The sequence below is a fragment of the Pholis gunnellus genome, assembly GCF_910591455.1.
Source record: "Pholis gunnellus genome assembly, chromosome: 1".
In the NCBI taxonomy this organism is placed as follows: Eukaryota; Metazoa; Chordata; class Actinopteri; order Perciformes; family Pholidae; genus Pholis; species Pholis gunnellus.
Window position 1 is genome coordinate 18,861,484 of NC_136528.1, and position 19,636 is coordinate 18,881,119.

The 19,636-nt window shown below is 47.0% G+C and overlaps 1 protein-coding gene across 3 annotated transcripts in view; it reads left to right on the forward strand.

Moving 5' to 3' along the window:
* gse1b (Gse1 coiled-coil protein b) overlaps positions 1–19,636 on the forward strand; it is a 37,881-nt gene that overhangs the window by 17,312 nt on the left and 933 nt on the right. For 2 of the 3 annotated variants that reach the window (XM_079172067.1, XM_079172068.1), the window contains exons 3-15: positions 4,937–5,145; positions 9,716–9,882; positions 10,157–10,339; positions 11,925–12,092; positions 12,224–12,588; positions 13,036–13,366; positions 14,825–15,462; positions 15,597–15,709; positions 15,803–16,070; positions 16,992–17,105; positions 17,281–17,655; positions 18,524–18,862; positions 19,205–19,308. In XM_079172067.1, the coding sequence (XP_079028193.1) occupies positions 4,937–5,145; positions 9,716–9,882; positions 10,157–10,339; positions 11,925–12,092; positions 12,224–12,588; positions 13,036–13,366; positions 14,825–15,462; positions 15,597–15,709; positions 15,803–16,070; positions 16,992–17,105; positions 17,281–17,655; positions 18,524–18,862; positions 19,205–19,308 (3,374 nt within the window). The remainder of the gene's footprint in view (positions 1–4,936; positions 5,146–9,715; positions 9,883–10,156; positions 10,340–11,924; positions 12,093–12,223; positions 12,589–13,035; positions 13,367–14,824; positions 15,463–15,596; positions 15,710–15,802; positions 16,071–16,991; positions 17,106–17,280; positions 17,656–18,523; positions 18,863–19,204; positions 19,309–19,636) is intronic. The other variant, XM_079172069.1, reaches the window with a different exon arrangement.

The window sequence follows — 19,636 nt, forward strand, 5'->3', positions numbered from 1 at the left end:
TTTGACTCAACCTCTCTTTCTCTCTCTCTCTCTCTCTCTGTGTCTCTCACCCTCTGGTTCATGCTTTGAGGTGAGTATTGCAGTATATATGAGGTGCCATGACTCAGTGTCCTAAGGCCTAGAGAAATGAGTTAGGTTTGAGTACTAGTATCACTGCCATCAGCCGCTGAACTGATTTAAGACCCTGAGCACGGCTGCTGTTCACACACACACACACACATACACACAGAGACATAGACACAGACACATACATTGCCACTTGTCTGTGGTTAGTATAATGAATAGATATGTGTACTGTGTGCTGCGCTGAAGAGGGGAGGTGATGGATAATGAGTATCAGAGCAGCGTAAAGGACACACTCTCGTCCCGTGTACATTCGCATGTGTGCGCAAACGCACAACTCACACAGATAACACACTGCCTCAAAAAGGCAGGCCTGCTGATATCTGATTAATTAGGCAGACCCGGGTTTAATCCTCTCAGTTGTTTCTTCGTGCACACTCTAGACACATGCACGCCACCAGAATGTCACGACGGCGTTCACACCAACTGTAGTGCCTGGAGAGAGAATGAAGTGAGGGAGAGTAGAGGTGTACAAGATCGATGGGCTGAATTGGCTGGAAAAAAGAGGAATTGGAAGTAATTAGTGGATTTGTTAAAACCTTTGGTGTTTGTCAGTTTCAGTCCATGTATGTGTATGCGTGTGGCCGGAGGCTTCCCTTTTTTCTGGGAGCCCAGAGCATGCTGGGACATCGAGGCAGTGTGTCTCTGACCTCTCCATCTGGAGCCTGCCTGGGGCTTGTGTGTGTGTGTGTGTGTGTGTGTGTGTGTGTGTGCGTGTGCACGTGCGTACGTGCGTGAGAGAGAGAGAGAGAGTGTTTCTTGAAGGCAAAACCCCTCAGGCTGTGACTGTCCCTGAAACACTCACAAACAAGCTCATTTGTTTTGTTTTTCTCTCTCTATCTCTCTCTCTCCTTTCCATACGCAGCAACCTTACACCTCACATGACTCTGCTCAGTAGCAAAGCAGCATTTAAGCATAATATACAGTTTGTACAGTCAGCAGAAGGCACAGAGGATTGCTCCTCTTTTTTCCATCCGCCATCTTGTACCGTCTTTCTTTCCATCGCTGGCACAGCAACACACACACAGTGTGCGTCTCCCCTCCCCCCACTCCCTGATGCAGATTACAGGCTTTGTGTTGTGTTGTCAGTGCATGGCCAATACTGTAGTAGCAGGTGTGTGTGGTGTTTGTGTGCATCAGTGGTTATTGTGTGTCTGTAAGTGTGGGGATGTTTGTGTGTATTAGAGTGCACGTGTTGAGGCTTGTGCTGCTGGTGGGGTGGCATATGGATGCAGGGTTGGCTGGGCACTGCTATGCACACCAGGTGTGAAATGGACTGTTTAATTAAGTGCTGATGTTGTTGTAATGCATGCTGGGAGGGAGGCGGGGGGGGGAGGAAGGGGGGGGGGTGGGTGTGTTGGCGGGGTGGAGGAGTGCACCTTCTGCCCGGCATGGCTGGGGCTGGCCATGCTTGGCTGTTTTGGTGGTGGTGGCGGAAGATCGGTAGGGGCCATTTGGCGACACTAAAACATTTTGTGTGGTGTCGTCTTCCTATCAAGGCTTCGTGATCCAGAGGGATTCACCGCTATAGCTGCTGGAATGAAATAGCCTGCTGAAAAGCTGTGGTGGCTTTTTGATTGGGTCAGTGGCTGAACTAGAAGGTGCCGTCTATGCGGGGACACTTGGCCACAGCCTCCGACCCCTGCTTGGTTTGTTTGTTTGTTGCTGCTGTTGGTTGTATCTTTTGTGTGTGTGTGTGTGTGTGTGTGTGTGTAGGTGTGTGTGCGTGTGTGTGTGTGTGTGTGTGTGTGTGTGTGTGTGTGTGTGTGTGTGTGTGTGTGTGTGTGTGTGTGTGTGTGTGTGTGTGTGTGTGCGTACATGTGTGGCTCAGCTTGAGCGGTCAAGTGTGGAGGCAGTCTGGGAGAGTGGGACTGGTAATAGAGGAGGCGATAGAGAAAGGAGCTTCACATTAATCACACACAGCTTGGGACTGAGACAGCGATTGCTTTCTTTCTCTCTTTTCCTTGCTCATTCCTTCTTTCTCTACCTCTTCTTTCTCTCTTTCTCTCTCTTTTTCTTTGTGTCCCCCCCACCCGACCCCGTCACCACACACACACACACACACACACACACCAAGAAAGGGACAATCAGTACAGCTAATGAAGTGCAGGTTGAGAGCTGATGAGCCTATTTTAGACTCTGGGGCCGAATGCTGTGCTTCCCTCCTCCTCCTCCTCCTCCTCCTCCTCCTCCTCCTCCTCCTCCTCCTCCTCCTCCTCCTCTGCCTCCTCTAGCTCCCTACAGGACCAACATGTATGGCCATCTTTTCTCTGTATAGATGGAAAGGGAGGAGCATATGGCAGAAATGACACCAGCGTTGTGCCAATTGTCTCATCTATGGTTTTTCTTCTATCAGATGGCACCCTCATGTGAAGTAGGGGTGATTGTTGAATAAAGATATATGGGTTTTGAATATGGACAAGAGGAAGTCTTGGAGGTATGGATGGAGGCTTATGGACACACACATTCACACATTCTATGGTTTGAACAGGAATATAAAGGGATACATTCATAGATGCACAGATGCGAACATGTAACCAGTCTCTCAGACATTTCCCATGAGCCCTCACCGGCAGTAAGTATTGTAAATGTGTTTATGAAAATTGTGTGTTGAGTCTGACGGTTCTACGTCTGGTTGGAAGGCACTGTGTTTGAAGAACAGAAGGAAAAGGAATTACTGTGTATGAAGGGGTGGTAGGTGGGTGGTGGTTGTGTGGGGTGTTGTTGAGAGAGGAGGAGGGGATGATAGAGGAATAATAGCTGTCTGTATTATGTGTGTGTGTACGTGGCGGGGAAGGATGCTTAGATGTGAACACAGATTCTACGGGCTGCAAGAAGAGAATGAAGCTTTTGCATGGCCCTTGTCTCTTTTAGTTCCTTCTTCCCCTCACCTGCTTCTCTTCCTGCTCTTAATTATTTAGTCTGCCCTGCCTCTCCTCCAGTCTGCTTTGCCTCTACATGGAAAAGGAGGGGGAGATGGGAGGAGAGGGGGGGTAAGAGAAATAGATGGAGTAGAGGTCTGTTGCTTAGCAGTCCTCTCCTTTCTGCATCTTCCCTCCCTCCAGCCTTATTTTTTCCTTCATCCGTGTGTGTGTGTCTGTGTGTGTATCTGTGTGTGGTGACTGAATAGGCTGTGACACTAGAGCTGTATTAAGTGTAGCTCCATTCCCCAGGCTGAGTGGGCTGCTATTGATTGGCCTAGTCTTGCATGGGAGAGTAATGGCTCTCCGAGGTGAGGGGGGGGAGGATTAGGCCACTAATTGCCATTGTGCAGACAAGATATGCCCCCCCCCCCTCAATGTCCACCACCCTGTGCCTGCCACCCACTCACCCATCTGCACCCCTTATCTCTCTGCTTGCCCCTCCATCTCTCGCCTCACCTTGCACCTCTTTTGCACTCTCACTTGCTGTTTTTTTCCCTCCAATCACTCCCCACCTCTCCTATAATTTTTCATGTCACAACTCGCATGTATCATCTCCCCCCCCCCATGCCATTATTGATTATTTCCATTATTTAGTGGGATTAGGTAGAATGAGGTGTTTTAAAATCAGTCAATATCCTGACTGCACCTTTCACAGGATGACGTTGTCTGTTCCCAAAGCAGGGAAGAAATGGCTTTTGGGTAAGAGATCTGCTGTTTTTTGTTCCGATGGTGATAATTGGAGAGGAAGTAGACCTGAAACTGGCCCCAGGTTTCAGCTGCTGTGGTTGCATGTGAGCGCGGTTTATGCACAAAAGCACACTACCTGCACTTGCACACACATAAGAGCACATCTCCTGCTGTCCTTGCTGCTGCGCCCAAGTGTGTGTCCCATTGAGAGGGTTGTGACCCAGTTTGACTGTGTAATGTTGCGCTCGCTCACTGAGCAGAGACCTACAGCACACCACTGTAAGAAAGAGGGGAAACGTAGAGACGATACAGAGCTTCGGGAAAAAATTGAATGACCGAAGAATAAAAAAAGATGAAGGCAAGAGACAGTGGACAAATGGTAGTGAAGCTTGTACATGGGGGGGGGGGGGGGGGGGGGGGGGGTAAAGATGTATGGTTGTAAAGATGAAATCGCACTGATAAACGTATGTGAACGTGAGCGTATGATATGAGAGCTTTGGAACTAGAGAGGAAGCGAGATGTGTGGAAAGCGAGGCATGTGACCAGACCGTGACCCTGCGCTACAGGGTTTCCCTGGAGGGCTTTGTTAATGTGGCACAGCTACAGCGCAGCAGAGAAGCTCATTGGGCCAGCTTTTCACCACCTGCTGTGCGTGCGTGCGTGCGTGCGTGTCTGTGGTGGAGGGGGGAGTTTTGTGTGTGTGGCTGCAAGCGCCACTGACTGTATATACATTCAGTATAGCTGTTCACTCCCAAGCAGGGTGTTCTTGTGGTGTGTGTGTGTGTGTATATGTCTCCTGCATGTCAAGGCTGTGTGACTCTCACAGGGCTGCTCATCCTGATCACTGTCACTTCATAATAGGGGCCTTGGGCCATCCATCTGGCCCTCTGTGTGTGTGTGTGTGTGTGTGTGTGTGTGTGTGTGTGTGTGTGTGTGTGTGTGTGTGTGTGTGTGTGTGTGTGTGTGTGTGTGTGTGTGTGTGTGTGTGTGTGTGTGTGTGTGTGAGTGTGTGTGAGTGTGTGTGTGTGTGATTTGTTGCTATTGCAGTTCTGCAACCCCTTTTTATTCCAGAGTGAAGGAGCTACAGGATCATACTGTTGTTACATTGGCCTTTATAGTGACAGAGCAATAGACAGGCTATTAGCTTGTCTTATGCTCATTATTTCACTGAACTCATGTCCCCTGTCTCTGTCTTTCTCCAGCTGCGTCCTCCATCAGCAGTGAGTCCTCTCCAGTGTCCTCCCCAGCCACCAACCACAGCTCCCCGGTCAGCACACCCAAGAGGGGTCCCCTTGGTCCAGGGCCTGGCCTGGTTCCCCCAGCGGGCCACAGCGTGCCAAACACTCCACCTGTAGTCACCATTGCTCCAACAAAGACGAGCAACGGCCTCTGGAGGAGCGAGGGACGCCAGGTAAAACCACATTCAAACACCCACCACACTGACCTTGAGCCTGCTCTCTTCTTTCTTTCTTTCTTTCCTTTTCGTTTCTTTCAGTTGCTCTTTCAGCGGTCTCAGATTGTTACGGTGTATTTTCTCCTGATAAATGTTCTCAGTCTTCAGCTTGCTTGCCAACACAAGCATGCACACAGTCAGGCTCTTGAGGGAGTTAATGGATAATGTTGATTGCCTGTAACCCAGAGTGTGGCAGTAAGTATTTGACATATGTACATGTGACATAGCTGGCAGGTCTGTGAATGTCTGCTTCCCTCAAACCCCCCCCCCCCCCCCCTCCCAATGACTCCATGCGTTAAACAATGCCAGCTGCCACTGGGCTGTCGAGGTGACAGCCTCAACGGCAGCTAACATCTGTGCCCCTCCAGCCCCCCTCCCACTTAGCCCTTTTGCCCTTGGCCCAGCCCCCCCCCCCCCCCCCCCCCCCATCTCCAGCCTCACCCTCTTCACCCAAGCAGTCAAGTGCATCCTCTGCCTCGTCACCCTGACACCCCGCTCTCTGTTACGTAGTGGGGGAGAGAGAGAGAAATAAGGAGAGAGAGGGAGAGCTGCTTGCTTTGATAAGGAGTGGATTATGGATTATGGCCTCGCTTTAAGCCTTCTTATCTCAGCTCAGGGCTAATTTTCGAGGCCAAGCGCACAGTTACGAACAGCACTTCGCAACATGCGGAAACTCTCCGAGACACTTTGACAGTTCCCCGGAGATAGAAAGAAGCGAAGGGTGAGTGAGGTCAGCTAGTCAGCTATGTGTGGTAGCATTCAGACTATTGTCCTCTCTCCTGGACAACCCCCCCCCCCCCCCCCCCCACCCCCCCGCCCCCACCCCCACCCTTGACCCTTTTACGAAATGACCTTTCCGCCGTTCAAGGGTCAACCAGAGCCGGGAGGGGCTGGAGAGACAGGATAGCTCTTCCAATGATGTCACCCTTTGTGCCACTCCTTCAGCTTAACAAGTTTAAAAGAGCAGAAAAAAAGATATAATGAGACAGAAGCACCCTCCGTGCATGTGTTTGTATGCTTTTGCACGGTGGTTGAGAGGTCAAGCTCAAATGGAAAAGGTCGTGTCACTGGGTTTGTGTTGCCTTCAGCCGCGCGGGGCCACCCAGCCAAAGAATGAGGAGGTTATGGGAGGTGATGTGGACAAGAGGTTGGGGTGAGGGGGTGGAGGACGGGGGACAGCGTGGATGCGTCACTAAAGCTGGCGTAATAGCATCTCCCCTATTTCCGCGGTGCCGCTTCAGCGAGCACATATAGCTCTGGTCACAAAGAGCCTCGGGGTCGTATGGGCTACAGACATACATACGCGCCATCAAAATGTCTCTCAAACAAAGATGATGCTGTTGGGAGCTTTGCTTCCATTGTTAATCACTGATCAGGAAGGATGCATCAAGGAAGAAGGGTCGACCCTGTGGAACTTTTCCTTTTGCCCTTGACCCTTGTCTCCCTTTTATTATTATTCAAGTTTTATTCCACATTTTCCTTTTGGGCATGATACCGTTGCCCCATGTCATGACCAACCTGTGTTTTTCAATGCAGACTGATAGAGAGAGGAGAAATACAGGGTTGCATACAGAGGCACGAGTCTCTGGACCCCCTGTAAAGCATACAAGTAAAGCTTGTTTCTTGCTGTGTTCACATTTGTGTGTGTCCTGCTTTCTTGTGTGTTAGAAGGGTTGATTGGTGTCTCTCAGGCGGAGATAGGAGTCTGTCTTTCGGGGGGGGGGTGATAGGCAAGGCAGCGAAGGAGGGAGGGCTTGGTGCGTTGGCATTTTGCTTTAATGACTGCAGGAGTCTGCTCCCGCTGCTGCCTGTAATTGCTTTTTAATTGGCAATTTGGATTCATGGCTCCATCTGAGAGGCGTAAACGAGCGCTCTACAATACGCAGGGTCTCCCACCCTCAGTGGGGGGTTACAGGGGCCTGGCTCACACAGAGGAAGATGGCTGTTAATGGATGTGTCTTTGAGTCTGAGTGCTTGTATTTGTGCTCTGTACTTTGTATATGGCATGGTGCTGTTGAATAGTGTGTGTTATATAGTAGGCAGTTTTTTGGCAGGTGGTGAAAGGTCAAAATGGCTGGTTGGATGTGTAGGTGCCTGAGTGACTAAGGTTCCTCTCTAATGGGGTTGGGAGGTTCTATCTCGGTGGTGTATGTGCTTTTTCAAGGTGCTGACCTGTTACACCCACACCTTTGCATGGTTTTCTACAGGCGTGCATCCACACACACACAGAGTAGCTTCAGTTGTCATGTGCATATGTACACATTCTCATCTACAAACAGGTTTCTACATTACTTTTTTTGTTGATCATATCAAATATAAGAAGAGCTTTCTGTTTTTCAGCGGCAATATATTTGTAGAAGCAGAAGCCAGTCAGTTGCCAAATATCATCAGCACCACCATACTTTGTTGCTTTACTGGCACCGTTGTTCCATCCTCTTTAGGATGGGATTTCTGGGAAATTTGTTGAAAGGGAACAGTTGATTACATTTTACTGATGATTTGTGTCTGGCAATTGCACCAATTGACAGTTATTGAGTCATAGCCATGATTATAAAACCATGCCCCCCCATCACACACAAACTCTGTGATGATGCCGGTTTCAACCCACATTTGATTCATATCAACTTCTAGTCACCAGATAAATACCAGATAGTCAACATCTCCTATAAATAGATTATAAATAGACCATGCATGATTATATTAGCTAAGAAGGTTCTCGTGTTGTGATGCCATCAAAAGTGGTCAGCGGATTGTTGTTTGGTTTAACTATAACATTCTTTTCTTAAATTTGGTCCCTTTCCGATGCAACAGCTTGATTTGTGGTTGAGTTATGTTGCCAGCAGTACATCTTTTTGATGCTCAGGAGGGGATCGACTGGAGAAATACACACATGTGCACATGACTTCATCTGCAAGTCCATGTGGGTCAAGATAAAAAAAATTGAATATTCGTTTGTCTGCTTGCCAACCACCATTTCTTTTACTAAGCCTTCCAGAGAGCCACCCATCCGCTATTGGTAGTGTTGGACATCTAGGCAGATACATAAAAATAGACTTTGTGGTCAAAGAAGGAACACACAGAGAGCCGCTCCCAAGTCACAGTCTGATATTAACTTCGTTTGACATATATTAACCTCTTTTCCAGTTGGCTGCTGATTAGGGGGGAGGTCCACCTTCTTCCTTTGCTCATAAAGCTCTGAGAGGATGAGAGTGGTGTAGGGGGTTTACAGGGACAATAGGTGGGAGGGAGTAGAGTGCCTTACTGTTAAGTGAAGCGCAAAAAACAACAAGGAGAAAACAGTAACATTAAACTGCTGCAACGTGGGGGCGTCTAAGAAACAAAGGGGGATGTGGGGAGTCTAAACATTAGCGGCATTTAAGATTGGATGTTAGCGCATCAGTGTCAGTCTGGGTCAGTGGCTGCAGAGCAGGACGTGGAGGTAATGGCTCCCTAAATTGGATTTATTTTATCGGAGGCAGTTGTGAGAGAGAGGCCTGTGCTGCTGTAAGGTCTCTCTCTAATCCCAGGGAGCCCAGAGGTTAATTTAGTGGGGCAAGAAGTGCCTTCTCCTCCTGCTCCGCTTTATGGCTTCCTCTATATTTCCTTTCTTCCTTCTTTCCGGTCTTTCTATCTAGTTGATCCCTTGCTAACTTGAACTTGAATTCTCGTTTGGTGGGAGGTGGGATTAACTGTTCCATCATATCTGCGAAAATCCTCCTCGACTGTGTATCCCTCCACAAACAGTTTCCTTGTTCAACTTGCAAGGGTTGTACGTTTCTCTTTTCTATGATTGCATTTGTAGGCAGAGGGAAACCAAAACTTCAGAAAATGCACTCCCACTCCCACAGCAGGATGTCTCTGTAGCTCTGAAACAGTGTATGTGCCTGCTGAGTGTGTGTGTGTGTGTGTGTGTGTGTGTGTGTGTGTGTGTGTGTGTGTGTGTGTGTGTGTTTCTTGTGGGATTGGATAAGTGAGACCAGGCTTGCTGCCAAAGGGAGAGAGGGAAGAAAGAGAAACAGAGGCAGAGGGATGTTGCTTTTTTGACTCTGTTGTCTTTCTTTTAGATGTCAGTGTTTAAGTTATGTGCATACACACACACACACACACACACAAACAAACACACTTTGCCAAGATCAAAGTCATCATCTCTTTAGAAGTGCTGCTGTTGTACATCTACCATTACCTCATCTTCATCGATCATACAGATGACATCTGTTGTATACAATTAGAGAAAAACAGTGAGGCTGTTTTCTATTTTTTTACCACTCTATGCCTACTTCACCAATTGTGTCCTATATTCCCCCCAGAGAAATGATGATGCATCTATTTTTACAGGGAGGTGGTTGTGTGAGAAAGTGAATAATAGGGCCTGAGGTAGGAAGACGAGTGAGGGAGGCTGCTGCACCGTACAGTCCTATTCTTTCCCCGTCTCCCCCTTCACAGGATGGGCTCCATGAGCACTGACAACCGCGACGGTCACAGGTCTTCACGAACAATGACTAAACTCTCTCTCTGCATCTCTCTCCAGGCTGACTCGGGCCCTCGTGGGGCCAGCAGGGAACGTCTGGGTGCAGAGGGGAACCTCCCACAGGAAAAGGGTGGCCCCTCAGTCCCTGCCCACCTCCTGGGAAACCCCTATGCCTTTGGTCTCACCCCCGGTGCTGTCATGCAGGATTCACGGTTCCAGCCTCTCAAGTGAGTCTCACACGGCTCTGCCTGTGTCTCTGGATTTGAGTAGTTTACATGTTTCAATTTAAAAGGAAGTTTCTACACGCACTCTTCTAAGTGCATGATGAGTAATTCATATATTTAACCTGTTGGAATAAGCAGCCGCAACAAATTACAAACAATTGTCTTGTTGACGTTGGTGCTGAGAAACAATTATTTCAAAGCGTAACAGTGGACACATACAAATCAAACTGACCGTGGCTTTTCTCTCTTGTGCTTCCTCCGCCTCTCTCACCTTCAGTCTGCCCAGACAGTTGCCTAATGCAGGTCATGTACCAGAAGAGTACCTCCGTGGTTTCCGGCCCTATGCCACGGCTGAGGATGCCCTCCGCATGTCCTCTCTGCCCTTGGGCCTGGACCCCGCCACTGCAGCTGCTTACTACCACCCCAGCTACCTGCCCCACCCCTCCTTCACGCCATACAGGTGAGTCTCTCCATCAGTTTGTTTTTGTTGACTTGGCATAACATTTCCTCTGAGAGCAAATTGTGCAAACCAGTGCATATGAGTGAACTAAGTATTTGTAATGTTTAGACTCAGCAGTAAACACATTAGTGTATCGCTGACCTTGAATTCATGTTCCCAGAGGTAAAATATTGATGTTCTTCATTTATTTTTTTATTTATTTAACTGGGGGAGGGATTTCCTTAAGTGTAAGAGAAGTGAAGAATAATGTGAATTAGACAGGTGGCGGAAAAAATGAAACAAATCTGGTTCCAGGTTAAACCAAAAGCAGTGTAACAGAATGCAAACAACTGATACAAAAATAACCAAAACCCATAGTATCATCATGGACAGAAAGGAAGTCTGTTAAAACAGAAGTCCCAGAGTATAATGTAAAAACATTACATTATTGCACTGAACACTGGGATACCTCTTTGCAACACATAAGAGCAGAGTTTATCATACCAGATGCATTGCAGTCCTGAATTATAGCTTTATATATTATATCATCCGACAGGCTGCTGCTGCTGCTATGAAGCCTCTGTTTGAAAAACATCCTGGTCAGCTGTGTCAAAATGCTTTTAAGAGATTGATTTAAAAATACATATAGATCGCTGTTTATTGCCAAAAGCTGCAGTAATGTAATTTACAACCTTCATATCTGCTGTAATGATGCTTTATTGCTTGCTCAATTAGAGTGCTCATAAAACGAGGAGAAGCACTACACTTATATGACAGTTTGTCTATGGATACCTAATATTTATTTTTTTTAGATTGAGACGAACAAAACTCTGCGTTTGCTTTATTAATGAAGGAGTTGTTTCTATTTTGAAGCTTCTTAAACAAAGCCAGTTAATAGCGAGACCCCTTTTCCTTGTCTTTACCCGAGCTAGATTATGCTTATGAATAAAATATGAACATCTAAAAGAGAGCCATGGCTGGTTTTGCCACTTAACTCTATATATCTGGAGATGGTTCATGCATGCTTTGTGATAAATTACCATAAAATAATCCCTGAGCTGTTTATTCATCTGAGGTAAGATCCTGTTCACTACTGAGGTTTGTCCATTCTCTCATAAAGACCATTTTAAATTAGTTTAGTCTAAGGTAATTCATAATGTTCCGTATTGGTGATCATACAGAGAAAACACCAGCAGCAGAAAATCTAAATGTATACTACGTTTGATCGTGTGGACTCTGTGTGCGTTGAGAAGGACCCTGCTTGCTTTGGGCTTATGACACAGGCAGCGTGCCCCTGGTCTGTCAACCCAGCAAGATCAGAGGACTGCAGCACCCATCACACACTGCGCTGTAATGGATTTAATGAGGGGATGCGCAGTGGATGTCACACACATACACAAGTTGTGCATCAAAACACAGCACAGTCTCTCGCTTGCTGCTGTGTGGTGATTGAGGTTAGCTGACAGATACTGCTACTTCCCTGAGAGATGGAAGACCCCGTGATGTTGCTTCTTTGTGAGATGGAAGCGCTCGGGTTAATTAAAGTGAATGCTGCACCGTCACACAGAGTGACTGAATTCTCTCTTTCTCTTTTCTTTTTTTTTAGGATGGATGACCCGTTCTGCCTCTCTGCCTTGAGGTCACCTTTCTATCAGCTGCAAGGAGGGGGAGCTTTACCTCCCATGCATCCCTCGGCTGTTCACATGCACCTACCGGGGGTCCGCTACCCTGGAGACTTCACGCACCCCTCAATGTCAGCACTGCAGTCTGAGAGGTAAAGTCACCTTAATTCACGCATACGTACAGTCACAAGTGCATGCATACAATACATCTCAGCGGTGTGCCAGGATTACTTTCTAATTTAACTGGCATCTTTCTACTTCTACCTCCCTGTCTATCTTTTAGGCTTCAGCTGGAGGATGAGCTGCGACAGAGAGAGAGGGACCGAGAACGAGAGCGTGAGCGCGAAAAAGAGAGAGAGCGTGAGGCTGAGAGAGAGAAAGAACGGGAGAGAGAACGAGAGAGGGAGAGGGAGCGGGAGAAGGAGCTGGAGAGGGAGAAAGAGCGGGAGCGGGAAAGAGAGCGCGAAAGGGATAGGGAGAGGGAGAGAGAAAGAGAGAAGGAGCTGGAGAGGCAGAAGGAGAGAGCACTGAGGGATAAGGAGCTGCAGGCATCCAAGGCCATGGAGAGCCACTATCTGGCTGAGCTCCATGCCATGAGGGGGCAGGAGGACAGAACCAAGCCTGAGAGACTCACCCCTAATCGGGCTGGTATGTGTCCGTGCTTCCTCTGTAGCTTCCTGAAGCTATAATCCTACTGCCTGTAAACACGTGTCCCTATAAACACTTTATATCAGTAGAAACAATGAGGCAATTTATGAACGAGTCAAATTATTATTTTTTTTTAATTTATTTGTTTAAACCTGCAACAGTTGATGATAATCAGTTAATTGTTTAAGTAAATTCTTAAGCTATATGCCTAAAAAGTCAGCTGTTCCTTACTCTTTTTTTTATTATTGTTCAATTTTTGGACTGTTGGTCAGACAAAACATGCAATTTGAAGAATTTGTGCTCTTTTCCATGTCTTGTGATGGACACTTTCCACTGTCAGACATTTTCCAGACTGAACGAATCATCAATGAATTCAGAAAATAATCATCAAATGAAAAACAATTAGTTGTACCCCTACATTTTAACACTGGCCTTTTCCCTCCACAGAGAAAACCAAAGATCCCACACCTCCAGCTCCCAAACCAGTGCCGCCAGGACTCCACTCGTCAATGGTCCAATCACATCATCCCATCCCTGGTCTAATCCCGGGCCACGGCCTCTACATGGGGTCCAGCGCTGTATTGACGGGGCTCTCGGCCTCAATGATTGCTCAGAGGAACAACGAGGAGGAGAGGTGGTTGGCGCGGCAGCGTAAGCTGCGGCAGGAGAAAGAGGATCGTCAGTACCAGGTGTCTGAATTCCGCCAGCAGGTTCTGGAGCAGCACCTGGACCTGGGCCGGCCAGCTGACGTAGTAGATCACAGGACAGACCCACACAGGTGAGACAACACTCACAAGACTAAACTCCTTGCAGTCCAGCCAACATGTGCAGAGATTTCAAACCCAGATACGTGTTTAACCACATGCTGTGACAGTATGTATTTACACACGATTTGGCGATTGCAGACTTGTTTTGCCTAATCTGACAGAGACAAGCAGCTCTGGGGGCTCTATGACACCAAAAACGCATGCATGCTTTCAGTGGAAACTATTTTTGGTGTCTGTCTCTGCTGGCCTTATGGGGACAGTTGTGCCTGTGTTCTGAAGCCTCAGAAGCTGGCAGGCTTTAGAGGTTTGTTTTCAAGCATGCCTGGAAAAAAACATAAACCTGGTCAGGAGCATCAGGTCTACTGCTGTCCATGCTTACTTCCAGGCCTGACATGTAGGCCAACAGGCAGCTATGTTAGGGTGTAAAGTAGGGTCCTGATGAGGATGTCCTGATGCTGTTTCATAAGTCGTGGGTTCGGGGTTTCAAACAGGCAGCGAGTGGGATGGCTAAGATACACAAAGGCTAATTCTCGGCTAATCCTCTCAACCTTGTTCAGCGTAAGCCCCCTGCTTACCCTCCTTTGTTACTGTGCCTGTGTTTGTGTTGTTGTGTGCGATTCAGAAGTGAGTATGTGGTTAATTCTGAACTGCTAGTACAGGACAGATACACACGTCTGCTATCAGTAACCCAACGGTATAATTGCAGAATCACAGCTCACAGGCTGCAGATTGCCGATAACACACATTTACTCGCTCATACACACAGAAACGCAAACACAAACAGGGAGGCATAGATAATTTGACTGGTCATGCAGTGTGCGATCCTGCCAGGTTTGATTTGGAAAGACACTCGAGACAGTGTCCATCAGCCATCTGCCTTTCTTTCTTCCTCACTGTTGCCATTTCTTTTACACTACTATAAATTATTATTATATAAGTGTCTGTTTTCACCCTTGTTCACCCATTACATATATATATACTTCTTCTCTATCTCATGTCATTGACTCTGATTCCTTTTCTGACAAGCCATCGTTCTCCTTACCCTTTCTGTGTCGATCATTTTCTTCTCTGCCTGCCTGTCTGTCAGGAGAATACTGCTCTCTGGACTTATTCTCTCCCTTTGTCTGTGTGTGTGTGTGTGTGTGTGTATGTGAGTTCATGCCACACTACAAGGATCTAACTGATCAAAAACAGGCCTGTATATCTGGAGGACATTGTGTGTCTTGGCCACATCCTCACTCTGCTCTGGGCTACTCTGTGTGAGCTTGATAACACTGCTTTGCAGACACAACCCCACGGACATACTGACAGAGATGAAGGGAAATAGGCATGGCATATAAGCACTATGGTGTGTCTCCTTGTTGCATGTGTAATTGGAAAACACGATTAATACATTTTAGAGGAGACACGGGCATTGTACAATATTTTTAACAGATAAACATGACCCCTGTCCCATTGCATCTCTACAGATCCATACCAAATCACCATGAAATAGGAAGCCGGGACCTCCACCCTCACTTAGGCGCCCCTCCACCCCTCATCTCCCCCAAACCTCCTCAGCCACCACGTGAACACCACCCTCCCACCACCTTGTGGAACCCTGCATCTCTTATAGAAACCCCCTCTGAGTCCAGACGTAACCACGAGCCCTCAGGGATGGGACACTATGAGCTCAGTCGGCTGGCCCCGGGGCCCTCCAAATATGAGGATGGAGCACGAAGGAGAGAAGGGGGAGCAATGGAGAAGTATCCCCCAGTGAGAGGTCCTCCGGGCCTGCCGGAACCCAGTACATTCCTTGCTGATCTGGAGAAATCCACCCACACCTTCTTCAGCCACCAGAGGGCATCACTGCCCCTGTCCAGCCAGTATGAACTGGAGGGAGCCATGAAAAGCAACGCTGGACTTAAGAGCCTCCAGGGACACCCGGGGCACAGTAGACACGGACAAGGGCTAGGACTGGTCCCTGGGCCGGGGATGGGACAGGTAGCCACAGTGGGGATGGGTCCAGACGCGATGCTGATCTTTGACGAATTCCTACAGCAGCACCGAAGGCCAGTCAGCAAGCTGGACCTGGAGGAGAAGAGGAGGAGGGAGGCCAGGGAAAAAGGTAATCACACTGTAGCACTACACCTGATCACATGCTTTGAAAAATCATGGAATTGATCTTGTTTTATTCAACAGTCAACTTTATTAGAGGATTTAAAAGTGAGGTGTCAGTAGTGACCTCTTTGCTTGCTGCAGGTTACTACTATGAGCTGGATGACTCGTATGATGAGAGTGATGAGGAGGAGGTGAGATCTCATCTCCGGAGAGTAGCAGAGCAGCCCCCACTCAAACTGGATGACTCCACAGAGGTAAAACACCTGCTAACACATATATACGTTTTCTGTGCTTTCCGCAAGCACTCGTGACTAAACATAAGATTTATTTTTGCCTCTCTTGCACAGAAATTGGACTTCCTGGGAGTGTTTGGCCTGACCACGGTGGGCCGGCGAGAAGAGCTGGTGCAGCAGAAGAGAAGGAAAAGGAGGAGGCGGCTCAGGGAGCGCAGCCCCTCGCCACCTTTCTCGCACTCAAAACGCACTCCCCCTCCTCCTCCCCAACTCAGCACGCGCTTCACCCCTGAGGAAATGGACCGAGCACCAGAGCTGGAGGATAAGAAGCGCTTCCTCACCACGTTCAAACTGTCCCATGTCACCATCCAGCAGAGGAAAGGTAAGAGAATTTATAGTAATACACAAAGCTTTAGTGTTGCTTACCAATCGTTTTGTTTAATTATGTCTCAAGAACTATGCTAACCAGTGGAAGACTTCAACTGTGCGTAACAATGCCTCTTAGCTACTCTTAGTTAAATAAACTATGGCTCTCTTATTGTTTAAGAAAAGAATCGGTGTGCCCAGGAAGCTAACTCCACTTCAATGGTAAAATATCAGAATTAAGCGAAGGAAAATGTTTTATTGGCATTGATAAATACTTTATCGCCAGGCATACCAGAGTGCACATCAGTGTGCCTCAGCAAGCTAGTTAGAAACCACTACATTACAGAACTGACCCAGTTCCCTTTCCATGCCATACAAACATCCCCATCCAGTCCTCATGTCACGTCTCTTCTCTTTGGCATCTCATTTCAGCAAAGTTTAGAGGACTAATTGAATGCTCACTTAGCTTTTAGAAAGTAGTGATTCTCAGCTTGCTGACACTTCACTTCAGCTGAGCTCTGCCTGCTTTACATGCGCTGCGTTGACTCAAGCCTTGTAGGGAAATCATAAAGGGGTCAGACAGCGATTGTGTCACCCTCAAACCCCTGTATTAGATGCAGCATATTTCAAGCAATGTATGTATGATGTAAAATGCCTTACATTGCCCCAGTTAGAGAGGTGGACTTGTGTCAAGGTTCTGTTTGTAGACACTTTCAGTAATACGCTCACATACTGACAAGGAATTGGGAGTGGCGGCAGTGGGTTTACAGTGATCTGAGTCTAATCCTCTTGATTTACTGTTTGCTGCCTACAGATGGCAGCGCACTGCATCCCACGCTGTCAGGCCACACTCAACCTCTTTTTACACACACACACACACACACATTTTGTGAGTAAGTTACATACAGACAGGACTAACTAATTCTCTGTCTCTTAGATAATGAAAGGGTGGTTGAAATGCTTCAGGCAATTAAAGAAAAGAGCGTAACATTGGACACCATCAGACATGCCCCTCATCCGCTGTGTAAGAGTCCTCCAGCACAGATTTCTGGTGAGACACTAATGAACATGAACATACATACTTTCTCATCCCTAATTATCCTTAATTATTCCTTAGTAATGGGTTAGTGTTATAATGATGCACTTGTATGATGTATCTGGCGTTCCATCCTTAGTGATGTGGAGCTTGACCTCATCATGACTCACGTATGTTCAAATGATTGCAGATTCTGCATTTGCCCAGCCTTCCTCCGAATCAGAAGGCCACCACAGTGTCAGACCTTCTAGCCCCTCCTCACATTGCCCAGCGTCCCCCAATGGTCACCCAAAACCCCTTGGGGAGACATTAAGACCAAAGGAACCCCCTTCTCCAGCTGTCTACCCAGACAAGGCCCGGGGGCCCAGTGAGGGCCCGGTCTCTAAGAGGAGCTCCAGCCTACTGAACAGCTTGCGGCCCCAACTCCCCCTGCAGGCTAAAGAGGGCCCTCTCTGCATCAACGGACGCACCAAACCCTGGGACAGCTTCACCCCGGAGGAATTTGCCCAGCAGTTCCACGAATCTGTGCTTCAGTCCACTCAGAAGGCTCTGCAGAAGCATAAAGGTAAACAGCACAAGCCTCGTTAATAGATATCTGTCTGCGATGGGGACTAATGTGCTACAGGTCTCCCAGGGACAGACATTTTTAGTAAGAAAATGTCAATTTCCCAGAGCCCAGGGTGATGTCTTCAAATGATATGCTCTGTCCAACCAATGGTCCAAAAAGCAGAACATCTGCATTTCTGAGAATCTCAAACGGACAAATGTTTGGTATTTTTGCACGATAAATTAACTTTGTAAACTCTTTAAAGGTGCTATATATTATTATTAATTGAATAATCCGTCACCTGAATTGTTTAGAATGGTTTTTCGTTGATCAATTAATCTAGAGCTGAAACATTTGGTTGATCCACATAGAATTAATCAGCAACTATTGATTATCGAATTCTGTTAAATGTTGGACTGGCAATTTGAAGACGTCACCCTGGCCTCTCGTCAGGTCACACGGTAGCACATGCAGGTTGTAACTTAAGTGTACAAAACTTTGACTGATGTAAGTTTCATTGTGCTTAAAAATGTAAGTATCAGTCACTGCTGGTTGGCAACTGTGGAAGTTTTGTTTATAATATTATTATTTGATTAATTTGTCATAATTGACAATAAGCATGTAAGAGATGATTTCATATATATATATTATAGCCATAGACTGCACGTCATTAAGGTCAGACTTACACAGATCTGCTAGATCGTCATTGAAAACGTCCTGGAACATGATCTCTAAAAGAGTGGGAATTCTGATTTTCTGACAATTGATAGAATGGAAATAATTGTTATTTGTATGATTAATCAACCAATCCTTTCACCACTATTGAATTTAATAAAAATGTATGAAATACTACAAAAACTCCCTTCTCTCCCATCGTGTGCTTTAGGTGAAGCCACAGGGATGTCGGAGACGTCCCACCTCCAGGAGTCCTCTGTTCACTACAACATTCCAGAGCTTCAGAGCGCCCCTGGTCGGCCGCCGCAACCGCATTCACAATCTCACGCAAATGCACATTCGTTTCCCCATCCACTCTCACTTGCTCACCCTCAGCCCAACGGGCAGCACTTCTCTGTAGCCCTTCACCGGGAGGCCTCAGGGACGAGGGAGGACCTGTCTGCTCCGGATGACTCTGAGGAAGAAGAGGACGAGGAGGAAGAGGAGGCTCCTGCTTCCAAGTGGCAGGGGATTGAATCTATATTTGAAGCTTATCAGGAATACGTTGAAGGTAAGCAGCTACAGAGAACATGCAGTGATGCTGCTGAAACTCTCATAACTCTGCTGTTTGTATGGCTCTTCTACCCCGTTTAATATGTCAATATCTCATTGTATAGGATATATGTATCAATCAAAGCCTTTTAAAAACACGCTATGTCACAGGTGTTTTTGATTTCCTTTTTTAAACATGAAGACATATGCATCTGAAGGGTCCTTTAGTGGTAAATTAACCTTGTGGCATCTGCTGTAGCACATGGTCTGGATTCTGCAAAGTAGCCAATGCTCACAGCTTTTTTTTTTCTCTAATACCCAACTTCTTCCCCATTCTCTCTTATTCAATATTGTCCTCTAGAGCAAAGTTTGGAGCGACACGTGTTGCAGAGCCAGTGTCGAAGACTAGAAGCTCATAACTACAACCTCAGTCTGACTGCTGAGCAGCTGTCTCATAGCATGGGGGTAAGAAGCATGCGCACACAGCCCTTATTGTGAATTCTAATACACTTTTCATCATCTCGAAGCCCTAACTCATCAATACCTACCCCTTAACATGTCCCTTCTCCACACACACTTCCTTGAGTATGAATTAGATACACCTCTAATAATCCTTGAAATCTATGCTTTCCCTCTGATGAAACATCTCATTCAGTTTGTAACATGAATGAACGCACCATAACATTGTGGTTTCTTCTTTGTTTTTACCCACCGTTGTATTGATGCCATGTAACAGAAATCATATCCTCATTGTTGTGAATTTCTTTTTTTTTGGGTGTTAACTTTATATTTG